Raw genomic sequence first — 23,472 nt, forward strand, 5'->3', positions numbered from 1 at the left:
TTGGATGTTGAATCTTAGCCTATTATTTTTGGTCTAGTTAGTTGTAAATTGAAATATGGGCTATAAAATTGAAGAGTAAGGAGCCCAATTATTATTATGTGAATTTATCCCAAAAAGTAATTACGTAACAATTGATTAAAGAATTAGAATTATGAAAGTGAATGACCCAAAATTTCGAGTACTAATTAATTACATCAAATAATTATGGGATAATTTCACATAAATACAACTCACACACCTGACTTGCAACATAATAGCCTAGATATCACTTTGCAAATTTATAGCCCAAAAATAATCGGCTAATTCCTGAAAAACAGCTTATTTCACACAATCAACTACCGTTATTGCTCCCTCTTTATACAATCAGTTGTTTTCATTCTCTTGATTTCCTTTGATTATTAAGCATTTGATAAAAAAATGCAAAAAAGCCACAACACAACTCAAAAATCCTATCCTGAATAATACATATTATCTGAAGGTAAGAAATTCAAACACTTTTATGTGCAATTGCTGAAGCAATCCAACAGGATAAAAGAAAAATAAAAAATTTGATAAATGAATTGTAAAATTCCTCCAACGCGTACAAATCTGTTTCATATAGCATATACACGAAAAAGAAGAAGAGAAGGAAGTGTCAAACTTCTGTAGAGATCTCTTACACGCTAACAATGTATATACATCCTTATAAACTGGAAAAATATATATTTATACAACATTATACACAAATATACACAATTATACAATATTGTATAAACATGTATAATAGTGTATAAGAGGTGTCTGTATACCTATATACACAATTATACACTATTATATAGTGTCGATACAACCTGCTACATAGTTATGATTTTCCAGAACTTCAAACTTCAAACTCTTCCAAAATTACCAGAACTTCAAACTTCAAAATCTTCCAAAATTAGTGGTTGTTTGTTGGTGCAAATCAAGTTTGAGAGCCATTTATTTTCAAATCTGTGTGTATTTTCATGTTTCTTTCAAAAATCTTCTTCATTCTTCTGCTTGCCACCATGGACGACGGAGTAGGAGCCCGACCTTCTTCGAGCCATTAATGGCAGAACTATGTGGGGGGTAGAGGAGGGGGAATAGCGGGGGCTAGGTTAAGAGAAGATGAGAGATCTATATGGGTTAGAAAGAAAGAAGTGAGAGGCGGTGAGAGAGAGAAGGGAATGAAGAAAGAAGAAAATAATAAAAACCCTAAAAGTATGTCTTTAATAGTGGGCTAAAGGCTGAAAAGCTTCTTTCAAGTTATGTACAACATGGGCTAAATAGAGGAAGAACTTCAAATGTGGGCCATTTTCTGTTGGGCTATTAGGCCAAGTGACATGGGCTGTAATTCCTTCAATAATTATTTATATTTTATTTCAAGAGATTTTTACCTATCTATACCATATATCAAACCTTATTACCTTCATTGTTTAAGGATTGTGTTAATTACATTTAAGCATACCAAATTACCATTTATATACCATAATTCAAATTAGGGGTATAATTATTCCTTCATTTATTGTAGGCGTGATTTTAGGACCGTATTTTCACGTTATTTCGTTTAACCGCCTCTCTCTCCTCCCATCCCCCACACCCCCTACGATTACCTTCAGTTAATTCCCCCCACCCCCACGATTTACCTTCAGTTTTTCCCCCATTCTCGTACAATCTCTTCTCACCCACAATTACCATCACTTTCTTCTCCACTTAATTACCTTCAGTTGTATCCCCCACGATTTGAATTCACTTCCATCTTTGTCTTCAACTCCTAAATCATGAAAAAAACCAACACTCCCAAAAAAAATCATCAAAAGCTATATTAGCTGATATTCCAACCTTTGATTTGGGTGTTTTAACACCAAAATCACCACCCAAAAACCCACAATCGACGCATGCAAGTGAACAAACTACTGGTATTTCATCTCCTAGACAAATTCGTGCGGAAATGAGAAGCAAGCATTTGCACGATGTTGATGCTGGTGGAGTTGATAAACTAGTCGAGAAACAACTCAAACGCAAGGGGAAAGAGTTGAGTATAGATGACGATTTTGTAGATGATTCCCCCAAAGTTCCATCTGTGAAAAAACCCAATGTCTCTCCTTCTTCATCAAAACCAAAGAAGAAGAAACCCTCAAAAAAAGTACCAAAATTGGTTAAGGAAAAAATTTCAATAAAGGTAAACACTATTTATGTTTCCTCACTGTTTTGTAGTTTGATTTTGGTTGTAAAAATCTGTTGTTCAAGTGTTAATTTAGTGTTCAAGTGTTTTTTGGCCAAATGTGGTATTGTCCTAATTTTGTAGATTATTTGTCGCAATTTTGTAGGTTTAATGGAACTGTGATTATTAGACAGTCTATAACTGTAGTTAGTTTGTAGTTGATTTGTAGTCTGATCGTTAAATTGTAGAGATGGTATTTTTCATTGCAACCTGTATTGCTGCTACATTTAACTTCATTCTAAATACAATTAATCTACATTTTGTGAGTTACTTGAAGTAACTGTTACATTCTGTAGATAATGTTTACACGTGCATTGTTCTTCTTTGATTGTTCAAGTGTATTTTGGTAAAATGTGGTGTTGTCCTAATTTTGTAGATTCTTTGTCTCAATTTTGTAGGTTAATTGGAACTGTAACTCTTAGACAGTGTATAAAAGTAGTTAGTTTGTAGTTGATGTGTAGTCTGATGGTTAAATTGTAGATATAATATTTTTTATTGTAGCCTGTATAGCTCATATATTTAACTTCATTCTAACTACAGTTAATCTACATTCATGTGAGATACTTGAAGTAACTGTTACATCCTGTAGATAATGTTTACATGTGCATTGTTCTTCTGTTATTGTTTTGTAGTTATAGGTGTGGGTAGGCTATTCTTCTTCTAGTTATATTTTGTATTTGTCATGTAGTTATATGTAGATTACCGCTTCCTTTTTATGCAAACTACTAATGTTCATTAATTTTATATTTTCTACAGAATGGACCTTACTTTGCACAACAAAATGTTGATTATGGTGTGCTTAGATTCCACAGTTTGTGTGATCCTAGCATACCTAGCCAGATACAAGCTTTACTCTCTCCGAATGCTTTAAGGGTTTTCAAAAAAATTTGTTTTGGTTACTTATTAGGTCTCCCCACAATCTGTATGCAAAACCAATCACTTCATCTTCTAATGAAGTATGAATTGACAAAGGCTACTGACTCATATTTTTCAGTACTATTTAAGGGTGAAAAATTGAATTTTTCCTTGAGAGAATTTGGATTGATAACTGGTCTTAATTGTGTGAATAAGTTTTCAGACTATGGTTACACTTTCACCTATGTTAGCCCTTTAATGAATACATATTTTCCGAACAAAGAAAGGGTTGAGAAATGGCATTTGAAAAATGTAGTGACTAATAAAGCATGGGCAAACGATGTGGATGCGGTGAAGTTGTGCATTCTTTATATGTTGGAATTTTTTGTTTGTCCTTCTGATAAAGACCATGTGACTTTCATAGACAAGTTTATGTTCTTTCTAATAGAGTCTGGTAATTTTGAGTCATACCCATGGGGTATCAAATCCTTCAAGCAGGTTATTGAATCTGTCCGACATCGTCTTAATCCCCATGTACATTCTTATCTGATACGGGGATGCTCATTAGCCTTGCAAGTGTGGCTATATGAGTGTTGCTCGTCCGTCAGCACCGAGCTTGCTACGAGATGTTCTGAATCTATACCTCGCATTTTAAGATGGTCAGCTACAAAGGGGCAGATTTGGTTAACTGCAATTGAAGAGAAGATGATCAAGCCTGAGTGGATCAAGGTATTTTTTTCCACTTTTGTATGATGCTACAATTACATTCATAATAACTACATTGAATCTACATTTTTTTTGTCACTTGAATTAACTGTTATTTTCATCATTCAGTTCACAAACATGATTGAATCTGGAGAAGAGCTTGGAGTGCTTAATCTGCCAGACAAGATTCAATATGAAGATGAACATGGTGCTCAACCATCACATGTTCCAACTGCTGCTTCTCCATTATTTGAACCCAAATATACAGATTGTCAAGAGGACATTGAATCTATCAGTAGCAAGCTCAGGAAGTTGGAAAAGGGGATTGTGCAGGTATTATGAATAACTACAATATATTGACATAATTTGCTACATTTTGACTTCATTACATAACAATTATAGTATGTTATACATTGTAGTTAATTTGTGGTATAAATCTATAACAATTATAGTTTGTTGAATTGTAGTGTAACTGTAGCAGTTAGAATAAGATTACCAACTAATTATATATTTAATTTTTAGGTTGATGGAAAGTTAGATGCCTATAGGAAGGCTGTTTTTGAGGAACTCTCAAGCCTTCGAGAGTTCATAGATTAATCTTTGAAGGGTGTTATGAATGTGATAAACAAGAGGTTTGATTTGGACGAGTCAAAGGTAAGAATTTACATATAATTTTGTACTAAGACTAATTAAGACATATGAATAAAGTAGTCTCAAATATTCCCCAAAATTGTAGTTTGTTGGTAGTTCAACAAAAAATAATTACCAACATCAAGGAGAGAACAACCAGCAATTCCAGTTCAATGCTGGTGATCAACTGCATGGAAGCACAAGCAATACAGGTATCTACAAAATTCCTACATACATATCTACAAATTTCAAGACAACATTATTTAATTATACTAATCACTTTTTTACTATGTGTTGCAGCTACAATTTCTCCAGAACATTTTCAACCACATGTTGACTTATATCCTGACTTCCAAGAAGCAGCTGAGGCATATAAAGCAGGTACAGAACCATTCCTTCATTACAATAAGGTTTTTATGCAAAATTTTAATAATTTACACCTTAACTACATATTCCTACATATATCTACAATTCTCATTTCCAATTATTCATTCAAGCTGAAGTTTCAGCAGAACATCTACAAGGAAATATTGAGGAAGAACCAGTAATTGATGAAGTAGCTAAGGCACAACAAGCAGGTAATATATTCTCTATAACTCCATAATACTGTTCATAACTACATAGATCTACACTTATCTACAGAAGGTGAAGTTCCACAGTCGCCAATTCACGGTGTGACTGTGACTGAAGTTGTTCCTGAAGGCATTGACAATAAAGGTTTGACATTGGATGACTTTGAGCTGCCAAAAAACTTATCACAGTTGGTCATGTATGTCGAGCCCATACCAGATGAATCAACCCCTGTTCATCCCGGTAGAACCAGGCAACCGGGAAAACATGCACGATCACCTTTCACATCTTTGTATAGTTCTGGAGGCAGCACATCTGTTGGACCTAAATTTTTTTACCTCAAGCACCCCTTCACAAGTGTCATAGGTGAAAATGTAGATCCTGAATTGACAGAAAGGTTCACCAACTGGTTATACATTCGTAGTGATAAAGTATCTAGGAGGTATGAATGCTTCATTTTACACTGTCTGTTCACCATTTTTATACTTTAAAATTGTAATTCATTTTGTCAATTTTTTGTATTTGATATTTTTTTGTTATTACAGGAGGAAATATTAATTTTCCAAGAAGGATAACCAAATCAAGCCTTGGTTGGATTTTGGTTGTGAAAAGATTGATAAGAAGGACTGGTTTTATGCCCTTGCTCACCCCGGACAAGTCATCAATAACACAGTAAGTATAAAGAACAGAATCATTCACAATATCTATTTTTTCTTCAGCAGTGTAGTGTAATTGTAGTTTATTTTTTAGCTATGATGTGTAATTGTAGTAATATTGTAGACAACATATATATGTTACTATATTTATGTCTCAGCTGTGAAATTTTGCTTTTTATGGACCTTATGTATCATATGTGATGATGATTGTATGTACAAACTGGAATTTTGGTACTTTTGACTGACTTGGAATCTCTGTGTACCACAACTGTAGTTACCTTGTAGTAATATTGTAGAGCTTGTGATTGTGCCTATTAATATTAACTGTAGGTTGAACTTGCTGATTATTGGGACCTTAAGTTAGGTGGTATGTTTCATTTGTTCCTCTGTATAGTGAATAAATGTAGACAGTGCATAAATATAGTTAATGTGTAGTTGTTTTGTAGTCTGATGGGTCAATTGTACATATAGTACTTGTTCACTATGGTTCATACAAACTACAATTAAATTACATTTTGTGAGGTACTTGGACTAACTGTTATATTTCTGTAGTTATAGTGTAGCTAATTTGCAGCAATCTGTTAGAGTTTTTAATAAATTCAAATTGTAGTTAATCTGTAGCTGTTTTGTAGACAAGTGTGGTTACACCGTAGCTTATTGTATATGTTTATTCTATTTTGGCAGCACATTGATGTTATTATGTATTATCTGCGAAAAAGAGGCAAATATGGCCCCAACAATAATACTAGGTTCACAACCACCGATTGCTTGTTCAAGACAAAGATTGAAAGAATCTATGACAAGTTCATAAGTTCTCCACCGGAACAAAGGTATTCGGTTGTTAAACCCGAGGATGATGTTGGAGAATATATTCTTGGGTACAGAATTCTTGCTAATGTTGCCTGGGATCTTGTTGACTATGTGCTCATACCTGTGAACCTTGTAGAGAACTTCCATTGGTTGTTGCTAGTTTTTGACATAAAGGACAGACAACTTTATGTTTATGATTCCATGGTGAGAGCAAACCGTCATAAAACAGTTGAGACATTGGTTGACAAGTTTTCAATCATTATCCCTCTGTATTTGTCATGCACTGGTTTTTATGGTAAACGTAAAGACATTGACTTCAAGACCACAAAGGCATACATCGAGAAACCAGTTACGGACCCTATCGACATACAATGGATGGTTGCTGAGATTCCACAACAAAAGGAAGGCTCAGTGTAAAAAAATAATCTCCCTTTCTATATGTTTAATTATTTTATTTTAATCATTTGTTATATAATGAAAAATTCTCATCTTATGCAGCGATTGTGGTGTATTTGTGGATGCATTTGCGGAGTATGTTAGCCTTGGAGATTTGGCAATCCCAAAGGTAGATCTTTCTGATATTGACCAACACCGTAGACGCTATGGAGCTCTACTGTGGGACTATGCAACAAAGAAGCAAGAAGATGGGTCAATTAGTGAGAGTGAGGTTACTGGCAGGCTAGCAAGGAGGAAGGGTGCTCCGGCAAAAAACGAGAGGACTAGAGTGCAGCGAAAGAAGAAATATACTATTGTGTTCCTGGTTTGGTCTGTGAAATTTGGTAGTTGAATTGGAAAACAATGTAGGAAATATGTCGTTTTGGTTTTCTACAACACTTTTTGTTGATTACATTATACTCGAGTACTCTGATTACATTTGTACAGCAACAGCTTTGTCTTACAATTTGACTTTAATCTTCAAGTTATTTTTATAAATACCTTCAAGTGCCAAGTAATATCTATATATAACTGTCATTTGTTACACAACATAAAGATAAAATAAATACAGGAATCATATAAATAATTTAGCCATCTTTTATCAATAAGGTTTATCAAAAAAATTCAATTTATCTACATTTAAACTATGTTAAACTACATTTTAACTACAACTCCTCTACATATGAATAACAAGACTACAATTCTAACACAGTTAAACCACATATTCACTACAATCTGGATACAATTTACGGTGAATGCATTCTTTATTAATATCAGTTTTTTTGTATACAGTAAATATTAAAGTTTAACTATTCTATAAAAAAAGACAACTTTAGATGCTTGACAGAATACATAAAAACATAAATAGTGTAGATACACAAATTGATGTTTATACTTCTTATTCATCTTCAAAAACTTAAACAATTACACAAGAAAATCCGATAATTTGAGCTCACTAACATTTATTTTGAATAACTATTCTAACTACATGATATTCATTTCTTTTTCGGCGCATTCTTGCAAGTTCTTTTGTTATGCCCTTCACCTCCACAATTGCCACATGACACCTTGTATTTCTTTGACTTTATTTCATCAAATGTTTTATATCTTTCCTTGTGAGGTCTCCCTGGCTGCCTTTTATCTCCCGCCGGTGGCTTTACTACCTCATCCAAAATATGTTGTGGCACATCCCATTTGCCTTCATCAGGAAGAGGATTTACTGGCATTTCATAGGTAAGCAGAAGGCTCTTCCTTGTGTAATACGGAGAGCAATAGTTTTCGTATGTTTCATTCCTATGCCTTAATGCTGCCAAAGCATGCGCACATGGAAGTTCATCAAGTTGGAATTGTCCACAGCTACATTTCTTGTTTTCTAGACACACAATGTACCGCTTCACACCATCTAACACAGTATGTATATGATCTGTTGAAGCCCTCACCTACAATTGAAGACCAAACAGAAATAATAATACATCAATCATTAAAATGGATTATCAACAATTTACCTACAAATCAGCAACAAATATATTACAGCTCATCTACAAACTATTATTACCGACAATTTGACTACAGTTTAACTACAATCTGGAAAAACTGCAGCTAGTACTTTTTTGATTCTACTGCACCAAAAAAAAATATCTTACCCTTAGTTTCTGAGATAATGTACTGTTGTCTTCCAATTCTTTGTTGTATTTGTGACCAAGGTATGTGAAAGTACCCTTTGCCTTCGATAACTTTTCTTTTGTCCAACGTTCAAGAAGAGTCCTCATATACTCAAATAGATCAAATATTGGAAGCTCTCTTGCATCTTTTGTTACAGCATTCAACGACTCGGCAATGTTTGACGTCATAGTAAAAGTTCTATTCACCGTTGCATGTACTCTTGACCATCTATGATAGCCAATATCATATAGGTAAGACTTTACACGCAGGTCTACCTCTTCAATCTTCAACATCCTTTCATTAAATTCATCCAGAGTGTATGACCGTGCTGTAGCAAAGTACAATTCATGTAATTGTAGATGTCCCTTCTTGAATTTTGACCTTATATTTGTCCATATATGCCACATGCAAGAGTAGTGTGCCATGCCCGGATAGACAACTGATGTTGCCTTCAGTATACTCTCATGCCTATCTGAAACAACACACATTGAAGGTCTTTCACCATATGCCTTCTTGAATTGCTCAAAGAACCACTTCCAAGACGCGTCGTTTTCAGAATCAACCACAGCATATGCCAAGGGAAAAATAGTACCTACATTTTTAAGACATAAAATATGATTAAATAACGACTACAATATATATTGAGAATATAGACAAGTTAACTACATTCTTTTATATAACTACAAAATAACTACAACATAACTACAATTTAATTGCATTTTAAAGACTGTCTACAAAATAAGTACAAAATTATTCCATTATTTACCTGCTGCATCCATGGTGCTTGCTGTCAGCATAATCCCCTGTAGGCTGACTTTAAGAATGTCCCATCAACCACTACTACCGGCCTACAATGTTGCCAACCATTTATTGATGTACAAAGAGCAACAAATGCGTATAAGAAGCAATCATCTGCTGCCTTCTTCAATTTAACAACAGAACAAGGATAATTCTTCTCAAGAATATAAAAATATTTGGGTAATTTGTTGTAGGAGTCACACGGATTCCCTCTCAAAAACTGTAAAGCTTTTTCCTTTGCTCTCCATGCTTGCATGTAGCTTAGGTTCAGTCCATGTTCGGATAACATGTCAGTTTGTATGTCCTTTGGTGTGTAAACAGTCTTAGGATCACAATACTTTGGAACGACCATGCTACCAAGTACTGCTGCAGTACGTTTGCGCTGTATGAATGTTTCGTCCATTAGGCAGCATGTGTGTTGACGGCTGAAACTTCTTATCTTGAACATTGCCGAATCATTAATTGACGTTGCCTTGAAATGCCATTTACAGCTTTCAGCAACACATATAAGCCAGTAGCTACAAAAGAAATACAATATTTACACAAATTTATGAAAAACTACAATTAACTACAAACTGACTACAATTTATCTACAATTTATAAAACCCACCTATCTTCAATCATACACTGATTTTGCTGATATATTATCCACAAATAACTACATACCTTCTATGACTAGATCTTTTTACTCTGAACTGGAACTTGTGCATCACTGAATAATTCTTCATTGCAGCAGCTACTGTTTGCTTGTCCTGATAAACTTGTCCTTCTTCAATATATGTTTGCGTAGATTCAGTTATTATTTCACTTTGATATTCCTCTATAGCTGGTGAGGATGGAAATTCAAGTAAGTTTAGGGATCCAGACGAACCTGCAAACAATAAATTCATAAATGTAGTTTCTATGTAGATAATTTTGAAAGCAACATTGCTTTATCCTTTTCAGTACTATGTGAGCTTTGTAGTTTAATTGTAGGTAATTGTAGTAATATTGTAGATAACATAGTAACACCATAACTCTCTGCAATGTCGAATCAAACATACCTGCACTGGTGCTTTCATTGTTGATTGCCAATTCCATATTGAAATCTCTTACGCTTATACATAAAGGATACGAACCTAAGTTTTTATTCTCCTTTTTGGTTTCCATGTACACACGAACCCCCATATCATTCCTAATCTCCATTGGAGGACAATTCTCGTTCACAATGTATTTGATTTCTATAATTTTATCCGATGTATCAATCGATAATTGTTCTGCAATTGTAGAACTGAGAATTCCGTAGCTTGCATTATCATCTACCACAATGGCATCAACTTCAAAATCTCTAAATCTGCCATAGTTATCCCAATTACCATTCGATTTCAGCATTATTGGGATTTTTGACATGATTTCGTGTAGTTGATAGGAAAAAAGACGAAGAACAGATATAGTTTCGACAATTTGAGTACTGATATCGACGAAGAGCAATTTTGTATTCTACAATTTGTATTGAGCTTCAGTAGCTTGCGATTTTTGAGAATTGTAGTCCCGTGAGAGAAGAGAGATCTCTTTCTGTTGAGGAAGGAGAGAATTACGCAACTGGTGCCTTCATCAGATCTGGTGCCTTCATCAGGAAGAGAGATCTCCTTCAGTTTCAAAATTCGAATAAAATCGTTGACAGAATCACATCAGATCTGGTGCCTTCATTTTAGGGTTTTTTTAATGGCAAAATCTACCTATTTTTGGATTGGTATATAATTTGTAGTAAAAGTGTGGACTGATGGAATATATACCACAGCGGAAGCAATAACAGAATCTTATTCACATGTAATCTAAACAACTAGTACGCATGGAGATTTTAGGATTACCTCTTGAAGCGTAAACACAACAAATCTAGGTCGTTCTCCAGTTCCTCAGTTGAAAACACACTAGCAGCTTTCCACAGTCTTCTACTGTGTTACCCAAACAATAACCGAAAAAAGAGAATTTTGGGTGGGCAAAATTCTAGTAGAAACCGCAGTCATAATCATGAAAAAAACGTCCAGCCCTTATATCCATATATATAGCTGCGTTTTTTAGGTCAAAACCGTTTTCAAAACCTGTTAGGTTTCCTTCTCCCACTAAGGGACGGTTTCCACGTTTTCTTTCCCACTAAGTAACAGTTTCCACTATTTTCTATTATTTAGGCACAGTAGGGACCACAGAATTTAATTAACAAGGCTTCCTATTATGATATTAATTTCGAAATTCTGAAACTAATTTCCATCATAATAAATTACGAATTATTCCACTAAAAATTCGTAATTGCACTCCTTAGTTCAATTTCGAAATTCTTCCATAAAACCTTATTTAACTCCCCATGTTAAGATTCAGATACTAATCAATCAAATTAAATTACTGACTATTTAATTTATTGATTACTTCCTTTAGACTTACACTTAACTTATTTCATGTGTCGGATACAAAATCCACCGGCCGGGTTTACACATGAAAACTTATAAGCTTTCATAAAGGAGTATCATCAATCTCAAAATTGAGACATGGATTCCATCAACTAATTATTACTTCGCCAATGTATATCATTGTTATCCAATTTATCAGGCTTATTGACTCGCGAAAGAATCTCGCCTTTTAATAAATCAAAACAACAAGTGACATACACAGCTAATAATAATTATATCAGGATTAAGAGTATAAGTACATTAAATGGACTAGAGAAATTATTTTATAAAGTCAATATAAAATACTCATCTCTACTTGATCCGTTCAATACATACAAAATGTACTAGCACAAGAAGTTGGAATTAAACCATTCCCATAATCAAGATAAATTATATTTAATCTTGTGCTACAATCATTCCGATGATTTGTCCAATTCCATCATTAGATTGTGAACATTAACTTTTATGTCTTACAAGAACCGATGATTTAATCTTCCGTGTATAAGCTAAACTCTATACACTAAATCATCTACTATGTAAGCAATGGACGCACAAACCAACACATGATCTATTTAAAATGAAACTTTATTGAATTTAAACAAGTAAATAAATAATTGTTCATAAAGAATACTATAACAATACGCATGGCTTATAGTATATTCTAACAATCTCCCACTTAGACTAATAACCATGCGTCTACAATTTTGACACCCATTCCTTCTACATGCTTATCAAAAGTCTTCTGTGGTAAGCTCTTAGTAAACGGATCTGCCAAGTTGTTCTCTGACGCAATCTTGGTGACCACTACATCCCCTCTCTGCACTATATCACGAATTAAATGATATTTACGCTCAATGTGCTTTGCCCTCTTATGGCTTCGTGGCTCCTTTGAATTTGCAACCGCACCACTATTATCACAGTAAAGCGTAATTGGTGCTTGAATCGAAGGAACCACACCCAACTCTCTCAGGAAGTTACCGAGCCAAACTGCCTCTTTGGCTGCCTCAGAGGCTGCCACATATTCGGCTTCCATGGTGGAATCAGCAACACAAGTTTGCTTGATACTCCTCCAACTTATGGCTCCACCTCCAAGAGTAAACACATTACCTGAGGTAGACTTTCTAGAATCTCTGTCTGATTGGAAATCCGAATCAGTATACCCAATAGGTACCAGGTCATCCGATTGGTAGATCAACATGTAATCCCTAGTCCTTTTCAGGTACTTGATTATATGTTTAACCGCCGTCCAATGCTCTTTCCCAGGATTAGACTGAAATCTGCTAACAACGCCAACGGCAAAGCAGATATCAGGCCTAGTGCATAACATAGCATACATGAGGCTCCCCACAGCTGATGCATAAGGGACCGCCTTCATCTTTTCTATCTCTTCATCAGTCTTAGGAGACTGATCTTTAGATAGAGAAATTCCATGTCTGAAAGGAAGGAATCCTTTCTTGGAATCATGCATGCTAAACCTGGAGAGTATTGTATCAATATAAAGACCTTGGGACAAGCCTAATATCCTTTTCTTGCGATCTCGCAAGAGTTTGATCCCAAGGATATGAGCCGCTTCTCCCAAATCTTTCATATCAAAATGTGTGGACAACCACTGCTTAACTGAATTCAACATGCCCACATTATTTCCTATGAGCAGTATGTCATCTACATATAAGATCAAAAATGCCACTTTGTCCCCATCCCACTTTTTGTATACACAAGATTCGTTAAGACACTGATCAAAACCAAAAGTTTTAATCGCCTTATCAAAACAAGTGTTCCATGCCCTAGATGCCTGTTTTAGTCCATAAATGGACCTTTTAAGCTTACACAACATGTGCTCTTTGCCACTTTCCATAAAACCGTCTGGTTGCATCATATAGATGCACTCATCAAGACTTCCATTAAGGAAAGCTGTCTTGACATCCATTTGCCAAATCTCATAATCATAATGAGCAGCAATGGATAAGAGAATCCTTATAGACTTAAGCATGGCTACCGGCGAGAAGGTTTCCTCATAGTCAATCCCTTCTTTCTGAGTAAACCCTTTCGCTACAAGCCTTGCTTTAAAAGTTTGTACTTTTCCGTCTACACCTCTCTTTTTCTTATAGATCCATTTGCATCCAATGGGTTTAACCCCATCAGTTGGTTCTACAAGATCCCAAACCTGATTAGAGTACATAGACTCCATCTCTGATTTCATAGCAGCAACCCACTTATCGGCATCCTTATCATGTAGTGCTTGGTCGTAATTGACAGGTTCGGAGGTAGGCTCCTCAGGGATCCTATCATATGATTCTCCCAAGAGCGTGTAACGAACTGGCTGTCTTATTTCTCTCCCACTACGACTACGCACTACATCAGTTGCAACTACATCACGTTGATTTTGTGGTTGAACCACAACATCATCAGGAACCTGAGTCTCCATGCTATCCACAGGGATATCAACGACTTCTTCCTGTTGTGCAGTCTGCTCAACATGACTCCCACTACTTTGTGGTAGTATGACTGCGGGCACTTGTTCTTGTGGTACATTAAGTCTATTGACATTTCTCCCACTACTAAAGTGCAATGGTATGTCAAAATCGACTTCCGGGGTTTGGATATAGTCGTTTTGATTTTCAGATGACTGAGTTTCCATTCCTTTGCTGAGTTCCTGTAAAACGAGTTTACTTCTAGGAACATGGTTCATCAAATAGTCCTCTTCTAGAAACTTGGCATTTGTGCTAACAATTACCTTTTTCTCTTTAGGACAATAGAATAAACCACCTTTCGTCCCTTTTGGATAACCTATAAACACGCATACATCCGTTCTTGCCTCCAATTTATCCGTTTTCCCCTTTAGCACATGTGCCGGACAACCCCAAACTCGAATATGCCGCAGACTAGGCTTGCGCCCAGTCCACAATTCTGTAGGGGTCAAGGGTACTGACTTTGAAGGAACTAAGTTCAGAACATAATTCGCCGTTTCTAAGGCATGTCCCCAAAAAGACGAAGGCAAATCGGAATAACTCATCATTGATCTAACCATTTCCATAAGAGTCCTATTTCTTCTTTCAGCTACACCATTTTGTTGTGGAGTTCCAGGTGCAGATAATTGAGATGTAATTCCACATTCTGATAAATAACCAATAAAGTCTGTAGAGAGGTACTCCCCACCACGATCAGATCGTAGTGTCTTGATATGTTTATTATGTCGCTTTTCAGTCTCAGTCTTGAATTCTTTGAACTTTTCAAAACATTCAGACTTTCGACGCAACAAATAAATATATCCATATTTTGAGTAATCATCTGTGAAAGTCACAAAATACTCAAAACCACCTCTTGCTTGGACATTCATTGGACCACACAAATCAGAATGAATTAATTCTAATTTATCACTTGCCCGATTTCCTTTTGAGGGGAAATTTCGTTTTGTCATTTTCCCTTCTAAACAAGATTCACAAGTTGGTAGTGCCTCCACTTTCAATGAACTTAAAGGTCCATCCTTGACCAACCTGGAAATTCTGTTCAGATTTATATGACCCAAACGCAAGTGCCATAAATATGTTTCACTCAATTCAGAAGAACGTTTTCTCTTGCTTGGTAAATCAACATTATTCAGTTCTTTAGGTGGTAACGGTTTAGGAATAGAGTCAACAACAAAAAGACCATTAATCAATGTAGCCGAAGAGAGATAACGCTTATTATGAGTAATAACACATTTATCAACGTCATGACAATTAAAATCATAACCATCTCTCATAGCGCTAGAAACCGAAATTAAATTCCTTCTAACGGAAGGTACATATAATGTGTCTTTTAAAGCTAAAACTCTACCACTACCAAACGAAATACTAATATTTCCTAATGCTAAAGCTGGGGCTGCTGAACCGTCTGCTTGATAAACATTGATTTCTCCTTTACTTAGCCGCCGCGTTACCTGAAACCCCTGCAAATAAGTGCAGATATGATTAGTGGCTCCCGAATCTACACACCATGACATGGTAGAAACAGCCGCTAAAAATGTTTCAACGACAAGTAGATGTAAATCACCTGGTTTATTTTTCAGCTTGGCCAGATAAGTTGGACACTGCTTCTTATGATGCCCGGGCTGCTTGCAGTGATAACACTTGCCCTTAGCCTTTTTCACACCAGCAGTCGCGCCACCAACAGAGGGTTTTTGAGCCTTTTTCTTTTTCTGCCCGCCTCTCGGCTTAGAAGAAGAACCTGCCTCAAAATTCAATGCCACGGGAGGAGCTTGGGACTTGATAATAGTCTCTGCCGACTGCAGCTCATTCAACAATTTCGCAAGGGACAAATCCATTTTGTTCATGTTATAATTCAGGCGAAATTGCTGAAAACTGTCAGGCAAAGTCTGCAGGATCATTTCAACCTGCGTGTCCTTATCAATGTTAGCTCCAAGGACCTCCAGTTCATTCAGAAGACTCATCATCTTCAGAACATGGTCCCTGACCGATGAACCTTCAACCATTTTGGTATTCAGAAGGGCTTTCATGGCAGTCTGCTTAGCCGCACGATTCTGATCTCCGAACATTTCTTTGAGATTTTCCAGAATGTCATAAGCAGACTCCATCGACTGATGCTGATGTTGCAGAACATTCGACATGGATGCCAAAATGTAACACCGCGCCATCTCATCAGCCTTAATCCATTTCTGGTAAGCCTTCTGTTCATCATCTGTGGCATCATCTCCAGGTTTTTCTGGACACACCTCATCGAGCACAAATTTGTACTCTTCAGCAATTAGAACAATATCCAAATTTCGTTTCCAATCAACATAATTTGGACCCTCAAGTTTGTTTTGGGTAAGAATGGCAGTAAGGGGATTAAAAGCAGTCATTGTTAATCTGGGAGACATTAAATATTTAAATAGATCAAATCAGTTTGTATTATGAACATTAAAATTCAAAACACATTATATATATACAATCTATGCACCTTGAACAACAAATTTCGATGGGAAAGAAGCTATTCTTGCAATATACATATATAATGACAGATTTTCACTCCATAAACTTAAACATGTCATACTCAGATGGAGAGTAAACTGTTAATTTAAGCCAAGTGAATATCAACATTCAACATATATTAGTCCCATTGAACCAACATGCATACTCAGATGGAGAGTAAATACAAATAATCAATGACTAGTATAACATAGTGATTATTCATAATATTTTTATCCGATATGGAAGAAGACCTTTGTCAACGTGTAAAAACATTATATCACTGATTTTTTTAAGCCCGGGGACCAAGGGAATTGATCCCCACAATTTCTGGAATTAAAAACAACTAAAAAAAATTCAGAATTTTAGAAAAACAGCAAAAACACCATCTAAACGACCCCGAACGCCCAAAAAACGACTTCAGTCATGAATGAATTCCATGAGTATTGCTCACTGGGCCGTTTCGCATGGACCTGCCAAGTTTCAGGTCAATCGGAGTCCGTCAACTTTTTGACCTCCGATTTTCTGCCCTAATTCAGCAAAACGTGTTTTTCCGTTTTACATGATAAAATTCAATTTTCAGATTATTCTAACTCAACATCACCAATATTAAAAGGATACATCAAGTTTTCAGAATAATCAACACAACCCATAACAGATAATCACACCAAAAAAAAAACAGTGCAGGTTTTCAGAAAAACAAACTTTGCATGTAATTCAAAACTTGCATATAGAACATGATATTAATCCTTATGGTTTATCCTAATTATTTAATTAGACGTGAGTAAGCTCTGATACCAATTGATGGAATATATACCACAGCGGAAGCAATAACAGAATCTTATTCACATGTAATCTAAACAACTAGTACGCATGGAGATTTTAGGATTACCTCTTGAAGCGTAAACACAACAAATCTAGGTCGTTCTCCAGTTCCTCAGTTGAAAACACACTAGCAGCTTTCTACAGTCTTCTACTGTGTTACCCAAACAATAACTGAAAAAAAGAGAATTTTGGGTGGGCAAAATTCTAGTAGAAACCGCAGTCGGAATCATGAAAAAAACGTCCAGCCCTTATATCCATATATATAGCTGCGTTTTTTAGGTCAAAACCGTTTTCAAAACCTGTTAGGTTTCCTTCTCCCACTAAGGGACGATTTCCACGTTTTCTTTCCCACTAAGTAACAGTTTCCACTATTTTCTATTATTTAGGCACAGTAGGGACCACAGAATTTAATTAACAAGGCTTCCTATTATGATATTAATTTCGAAATTCTGAAACTAATTTCCATCATAATAAATTACGAATTATTCCACTAAAAATTCGTAATTGCACTCCTTAGTTCAATTTCGAAATTCTTCCATAAAACCTTATTTAACTCCCCATGTTAAGATTCAGATACTAATCAATCAAATTAAATTACTGACTATTTAATTTATTGATTACTTCCTTTAGACTTACACTTAACTTATTTCATGTGTCGGATACAAAATCCACCGGCCGGGTTTACACATGAAAACTTATAAGCTTTCATAAAGGAGTATCATCAATCTCAAAATTGAGACATGGATTCCATCAACTAATTATTACTTCGCCAATGTATATCATTGTTATCCAATTTACCAGGCTTATTGACTCGCGAAAGAATCTCGCCTTTTAATAAATCAAAACAACAAGTGACATACACAGCTAATAATAATTATATCAGGATTAAGAGTATAAGTACATTAAATGGACTAGAGAAATTATTTTATAAAGTCAGTATAAAATACTCATCTCTACTTGATCCGTTCAATACATACAAAATGTACTAGCACAAGAAGTTGGAATTAAACCATTCCCATAATCAAGATAAATTATATTTAATCTTGTGCTACAATCATTCCGATGATTTGTCCAATTCCATCATTAGATTGTGAACATTAACTTTTATGTCTTACAAGAACCGATGATTTAATCTTCCGTGTATAAGCTAAACTCTATACACTAAATCATCTACTATGTAAGCAATGGACGCACAAACCAACACATGATCTATTTAAAATGAAACTTTATTGAATTTAAACAAGTAAATAAATAATTGTTCATAAAGAATACTATAACAATACGCATGGCTTATAGTATATTCTAACAATGGACTACACAGTAAATAACAAATTATGAATATTTTTGGTAATAAAATTTGATATATGGTATAAATAGGTAAAAATGCCCTTATTTCAAATGACCCGCCTATGATGTCTAACAAAGGATCTCACGTGATGCTGGAGTATCTATTCCCTGTGCAAGTTGACCAAAATCACACTACCGTAGCAAGCTTCCCTTTATCTTCTCCAAAAGTTCAAACCCATGGGACAGATTCTTCAAAAATTCCAAGGTAACCATCTCAACTTCTATGTAATCCCATCAATTTTCTTAACATGAAATATTCATGTTTCTTTGGATCCATATCTTGGTTTGGTCATAACTCCCTTCTAACAGTGGCTAGATGGGGGATTATATTAAAGAATTTGTTGTGTAATTAATTCAAGAGTCAAAAGTTTGGTGTATAAAGAAGGGTAAAAGCTTGATGTCTTATAGATTAATCTTGGTTGTATTGGAGAGCACTTTTTTACTGATCCAACTAAAACATCAAGGAACAGGTTTTTCTCGATTTCCAGCCAAAAGGTTGAGTTACTGTGCGGCTAGAAAGCGTGATTTTAATAGCTTAACGGTAAATTTTCTATCTAAATATGTTTTTTTGGAATTTGTCCAATGGAAAAGATGTTATGTGAAAATCTTCAAATCTTATATCTTATGCAAGACAAAAACTTTGTTTAATGAAAAAGATTGTGTGCATATTTTTAAAACTATTATTAGTAATATTAATGATTCTATATGGTTGTTATAAAGGGGTAATTTTACAAAGAACGTTCTGCTATAAATATGGTTGTTGCTGTTATAGGTAAAAAACTATTATAGAGAGGTAAAATATCACTTCAAGAATCGGTTCTGAGGAAAACTTGGCTTTTATAGTGAATGACTGTTATATAGGGATGTTGTTATAGAAAGGTCTGACAGTATATACTGGCCATGCAAAGATTTTATAACTTATTATAGTAGGGTAATTACCATTTTTATGAAAATACCAATTAATGCTTATCATAGATATTTACTTGTAATTACTTTGGGAAGATATTTTCTACACCGTCAATATATAGACCTTAAACTCTTTATTATTTTATTGGATACATAAATTATTGGAGCATTGTGACCTCTGAGAAGGATATGTAAATGGTTTTGGAAACAATCTAGAAAATTTAAAGCTACTACTATATTCACTTCTAGTCGAATTTGTGATCTTATCCATTTCATGAGCAACTTCTTCTCGAAAAGTATATTTCACCCTTTTGAGTTGTCTTTAACAGTCATTATGTCTTTTACGAATGTGGTCATTCTCTCCTCTTTTTCCTTTATGTTTTGAAGATTTATGTGATTGCTTTTCTTCAGTAGTTAGCCATGTGCATGCACTTGCTGTTAGAAGTAAAATTACTTTTTTTTAACTTTAATATCCACTCAACCATGCTTTCACCTCCCGTGGTTGGGGGGGGGGGTGTTCATTGACCCCAACCTTGTTTATTAATCAAAAAGGATTACAATGGAGGGGAACATAAAACCTAACCCCAATACAAAAGTGAAAACCAAACAAGGAAGAAGGCTTCAGCTATGTTGTTAGTACAGTATATAGCATAGAAATTGAAAAGGCCATGAGATCAACTATGCTTTTAGTACAACTATGTTGCCTAAGTGATTTCATAGAAATACTCCAGCGCCATCGCTTTACATAATTCATTTGTGGCTTATTCCAGTAGACTGGATTAAAAGTGATCCTTCGCTTAAAACTGTCAGCCTTCTCAAATAGGTCCTTCCAACTCGTGTTCGAGTTGACTTAAGGGAATGGTGATCTTCAGATTAAAAACAATGTCACAGATAGCTTTCCAAATAGATATTTAGAGGCATCTACTTTTCCAGATAATAAATGAAGGAAGAATCTTCAAAAGAGAGTCTTTTAAGTGATTTCCAGCTTGATACCATTGTCCTGGTAAAGTAAGACTGTATTCTGGTAGCATACTGGTGTTCCATGAAAACATGCTTTTGTAGGCTCAATCTTGGCAGCAGACCAACGAGCGCATTTGGACACAATGTTCTGTCTAAATCTAGAATAATCTCATCAAGTGGAATTTTCCTCTTTAATACTCTCTAGTTTAGGAAAGAGACCTTAGAATGTTCTCCCTTGTGTCATATATTAGAGAAGTTAAATTACGTGTTTGTTACATTGTGCTTGTTTCACGCAAAAACATCACACACATTGGTTTTCTACTGATTCTGTTTAACATGATCTATCTCTTGTAAATGATGAAGCAAAATGTGTCTTATTTGGGCCAGTAGCTAAAGAAAAGTCATTGCTTTCTCTTGAACAAGGGAAGGGCATAACCTCAGGTTTCCGTGTATCTGTGATTTGATGAGCCTGATTCATAACAATTACACCATTTCTTGTGATATCTTTACTTTCTAATAACAGATAGTATGTTGTGACCTAAAAATCAGGGCATGGCGGATAATCAGGTAATACATACAATGGCATAGCCCTGTTTTATAACAAGTTTGAAAACATGGGTTTCTTGGATAGTTATTTCTGTTTTTAGTTTGTTGTTGTAAGCCCCATTTAAAATTTACAAAGAAAATTCGAGGATAATGTGACGAATGAAGATAAATAAATTATCCAGTAACTCATGTGCACCGCTAAATAGACCTATATCAGCCACTGATTCTGCAGTTAGGCTGGTCATATTGGCATGGAGCTTACCTAACTAAGTTAATACAATGTTAACCTCATTTACCTCATGCAGGTAAGCAGTGGAGAGAGACAAAAATACGAAAAATAACAGACAAGGTCTTTGACCACTTCAAAAATGAATCAGGAAGAGCAAATCTGAAGTTTGAAGACCTTTATATTGCTGTGTTACTTGTCTACAAGTAAGATTTCTTCCGTTCCTCACGCACCTTCTACAAACATCATAGAGGTTTGTTAATTGTTTATAACTTGGAAGGTGGTACACTTAGAATTTTTTTATCACTTATGTTATTTCAGTGATATTAATAAACGTTTGCCCGGACCTCATTTTGATCCTCCTACAAAAGATGAAGTTAAAGCCCTGATGCAGGTATCTCTCAGTCAGCTGACCGGTTACTAGACCATTCTTCTACTTCTGATGTTCAGTTAGGTCGATTTGATTGTGATGCGCCTAAATTATTCTAATCACACTACTTTCCTTTGAAGTATTGCTGTAATAATGGATATTAGTTCTAAAAAGGGTTCTTTCAACATTCCATCTTAGAAAAATAGTATTTACTTTGAGCCTTTATAAAACATCATCTAGCTTTGTTAAATTTCAAATGTAAATTTTGGAAAAAAAGAAGAAGAAGATATCCCAATAAAAATTATACAACTCCTATATTGATGAGAGATGGGATTGTAATTTAAAGTAACTGATAATTCATTTTTTTCTTCTCCAGATTGAATTATTCTCAGGGATGTTGATACTTAAATCATTCTAAATACTTGTAAAATAATAATTGATTTTTTCGGGAGCCTGGGTATTCAGCACAACACTAAACATTGCCAAGTATTTATCTTTGGTTGTAAGCTCTATCATGTATTATAAAGCTAAGCGTGTGTATATCTTTTTTTTGGAATTGCTTCTTTTCCTTCAAAGTTGTTTGGGAAAAGGGCAAGGAAGAAAATTTTCCTTTCTTGTTTGGTTTTTAAGAAAGAGGAAGTAAAGTTATTTCATGCGGTTCCCTTGAGATGAAGACAAATAATCCAGACGGGGGAAATCTTTTCTCCAGTTTACCTTCCCTTTTGCATCCTATTTCCCAAAGAAAATGTGTCTCTATTTTAATCTTGTTTGAAGCGGACCTGCTTTTCAGTTTCTACTGAGTTTTAACAAAGTTGAACAGTTTTGAGTTTTGTTATCACAGTAGTGTTTCATTTCTTGTCATTCACAGGAGTGCGATATCAATCTTGATGGAGAAGTGGACCGAGAAGAATTTGTGAAATTTATTAGGAAATTAACAAAGGATACATTTAAATTGGTGAGTCAGGGACTAATCATTGCGTTGGCAGTAGCACCAACTGTGGCTCTGCTAACAAAGAGGTCAACAGAGGGAGTCCCTGGTGTTGGAAAGGTGGTTCAGAAGATGCCCACTTCTCTTTATGCTTCCCTTGTGACTCTTGCAGTTGTGCTGTGTCAGCAAGCTGCTTAGGCAAAGGAATAAAGAATTGTCACACATGTTTCTGCATACTTCTATACATGCCAGTAGGCTTTGATCAAGTTATCTCATTAGTATATTGTTTCAATAATTCTCAAAAATGACTATTGAAAGGTGATAATGATATAAATCCTTTGCCCTCTGTGAGTGAAAACTTGTGTGTTATGGAGTTCCAACCAGCGCAGTTTTAAGTCTACATTTTGGAATATATAACTCAAAATTTCCCATCAGAAACTTGCTCATTGTGTCTGACCCTCTTCATGAAAAATTAGGTATACTGAGAGTAGTGCATATCTATCCCACCAGTAAATTATCACATATATAAACCCCAGAGAATTTCGTTGAAGGAGATCTCACCAACCCGTCGTTGCTGTTTTCTTGTTTTCTTTCCTTTTATTAAGTAACTTTCTTTTTTTTTTTTACCCGTTGCGATAAATGCTCCCTTAGAG

The 23,472-nt window shown here is 35.1% G+C and overlaps 2 protein-coding genes and 1 long non-coding RNA gene across 5 annotated transcripts; 2 read left to right on the plus strand and 1 right to left on the minus strand.

Annotated features, from left to right (window-relative positions):
• The first annotated feature begins 4,534 nt into the window (after positions 1-4,534).
• LOC104228226 (uncharacterized) lies at positions 4,535-5,112 on the plus strand. Of its 3 annotated transcripts, none has more exons than XR_011401421.1 (3): positions 4,535-4,623; positions 4,712-4,792; positions 5,054-5,112. It is a non-coding gene; the product is annotated as an uncharacterized lncRNA (long non-coding RNA). The 3 variants fall into 3 exon arrangements; XR_011401419.1 differs by lacking the exon at positions 5,054-5,112 and adding an exon at positions 4,924-4,967; XR_011401420.1 differs by lacking the exon at positions 5,054-5,112 and adding an exon at positions 4,921-4,962.
• A 2,765-nt stretch (positions 5,113-7,877) lies between these two features.
• Positions 7,878-9,323, minus strand: LOC138874980 (protein FAR1-RELATED SEQUENCE 5-like). The gene is made up of 3 exons (XM_070153781.1): positions 9,311-9,323; positions 8,526-9,136; positions 7,878-8,321 (listed from the first exon to the last, which is right to left on the minus strand). The coding sequence occupies exons 1-3, from the start codon at positions 9,321-9,323 to the stop codon at positions 7,878-7,880; spliced, it is 1,068 nt and encodes a 355-aa protein (XP_070009882.1).
• Positions 9,324-18,956: 9,633 nt separating this feature from the next.
• LOC104211043 (uncharacterized) lies at positions 18,957-23,177 on the plus strand. Its single transcript, XM_009760040.2, has 4 exons — positions 18,957-19,088; positions 21,601-21,727; positions 21,843-21,915; positions 22,760-23,177. The coding sequence occupies exons 1-4, from the start codon at positions 19,061-19,063 to the stop codon at positions 23,015-23,017; spliced, it is 486 nt and encodes a 161-aa protein (XP_009758342.1). The 5' UTR covers positions 18,957-19,060; the 3' UTR covers positions 23,018-23,177.
• Positions 23,178-23,472: the final 295 nt, after the last annotated feature.

This window comes from Nicotiana sylvestris, chromosome 8 (assembly GCF_000393655.2).
Source record: "Nicotiana sylvestris chromosome 8, ASM39365v2, whole genome shotgun sequence".
NCBI lineage: Eukaryota > Viridiplantae > Streptophyta > Magnoliopsida > Solanales > Solanaceae > Nicotiana > Nicotiana sylvestris.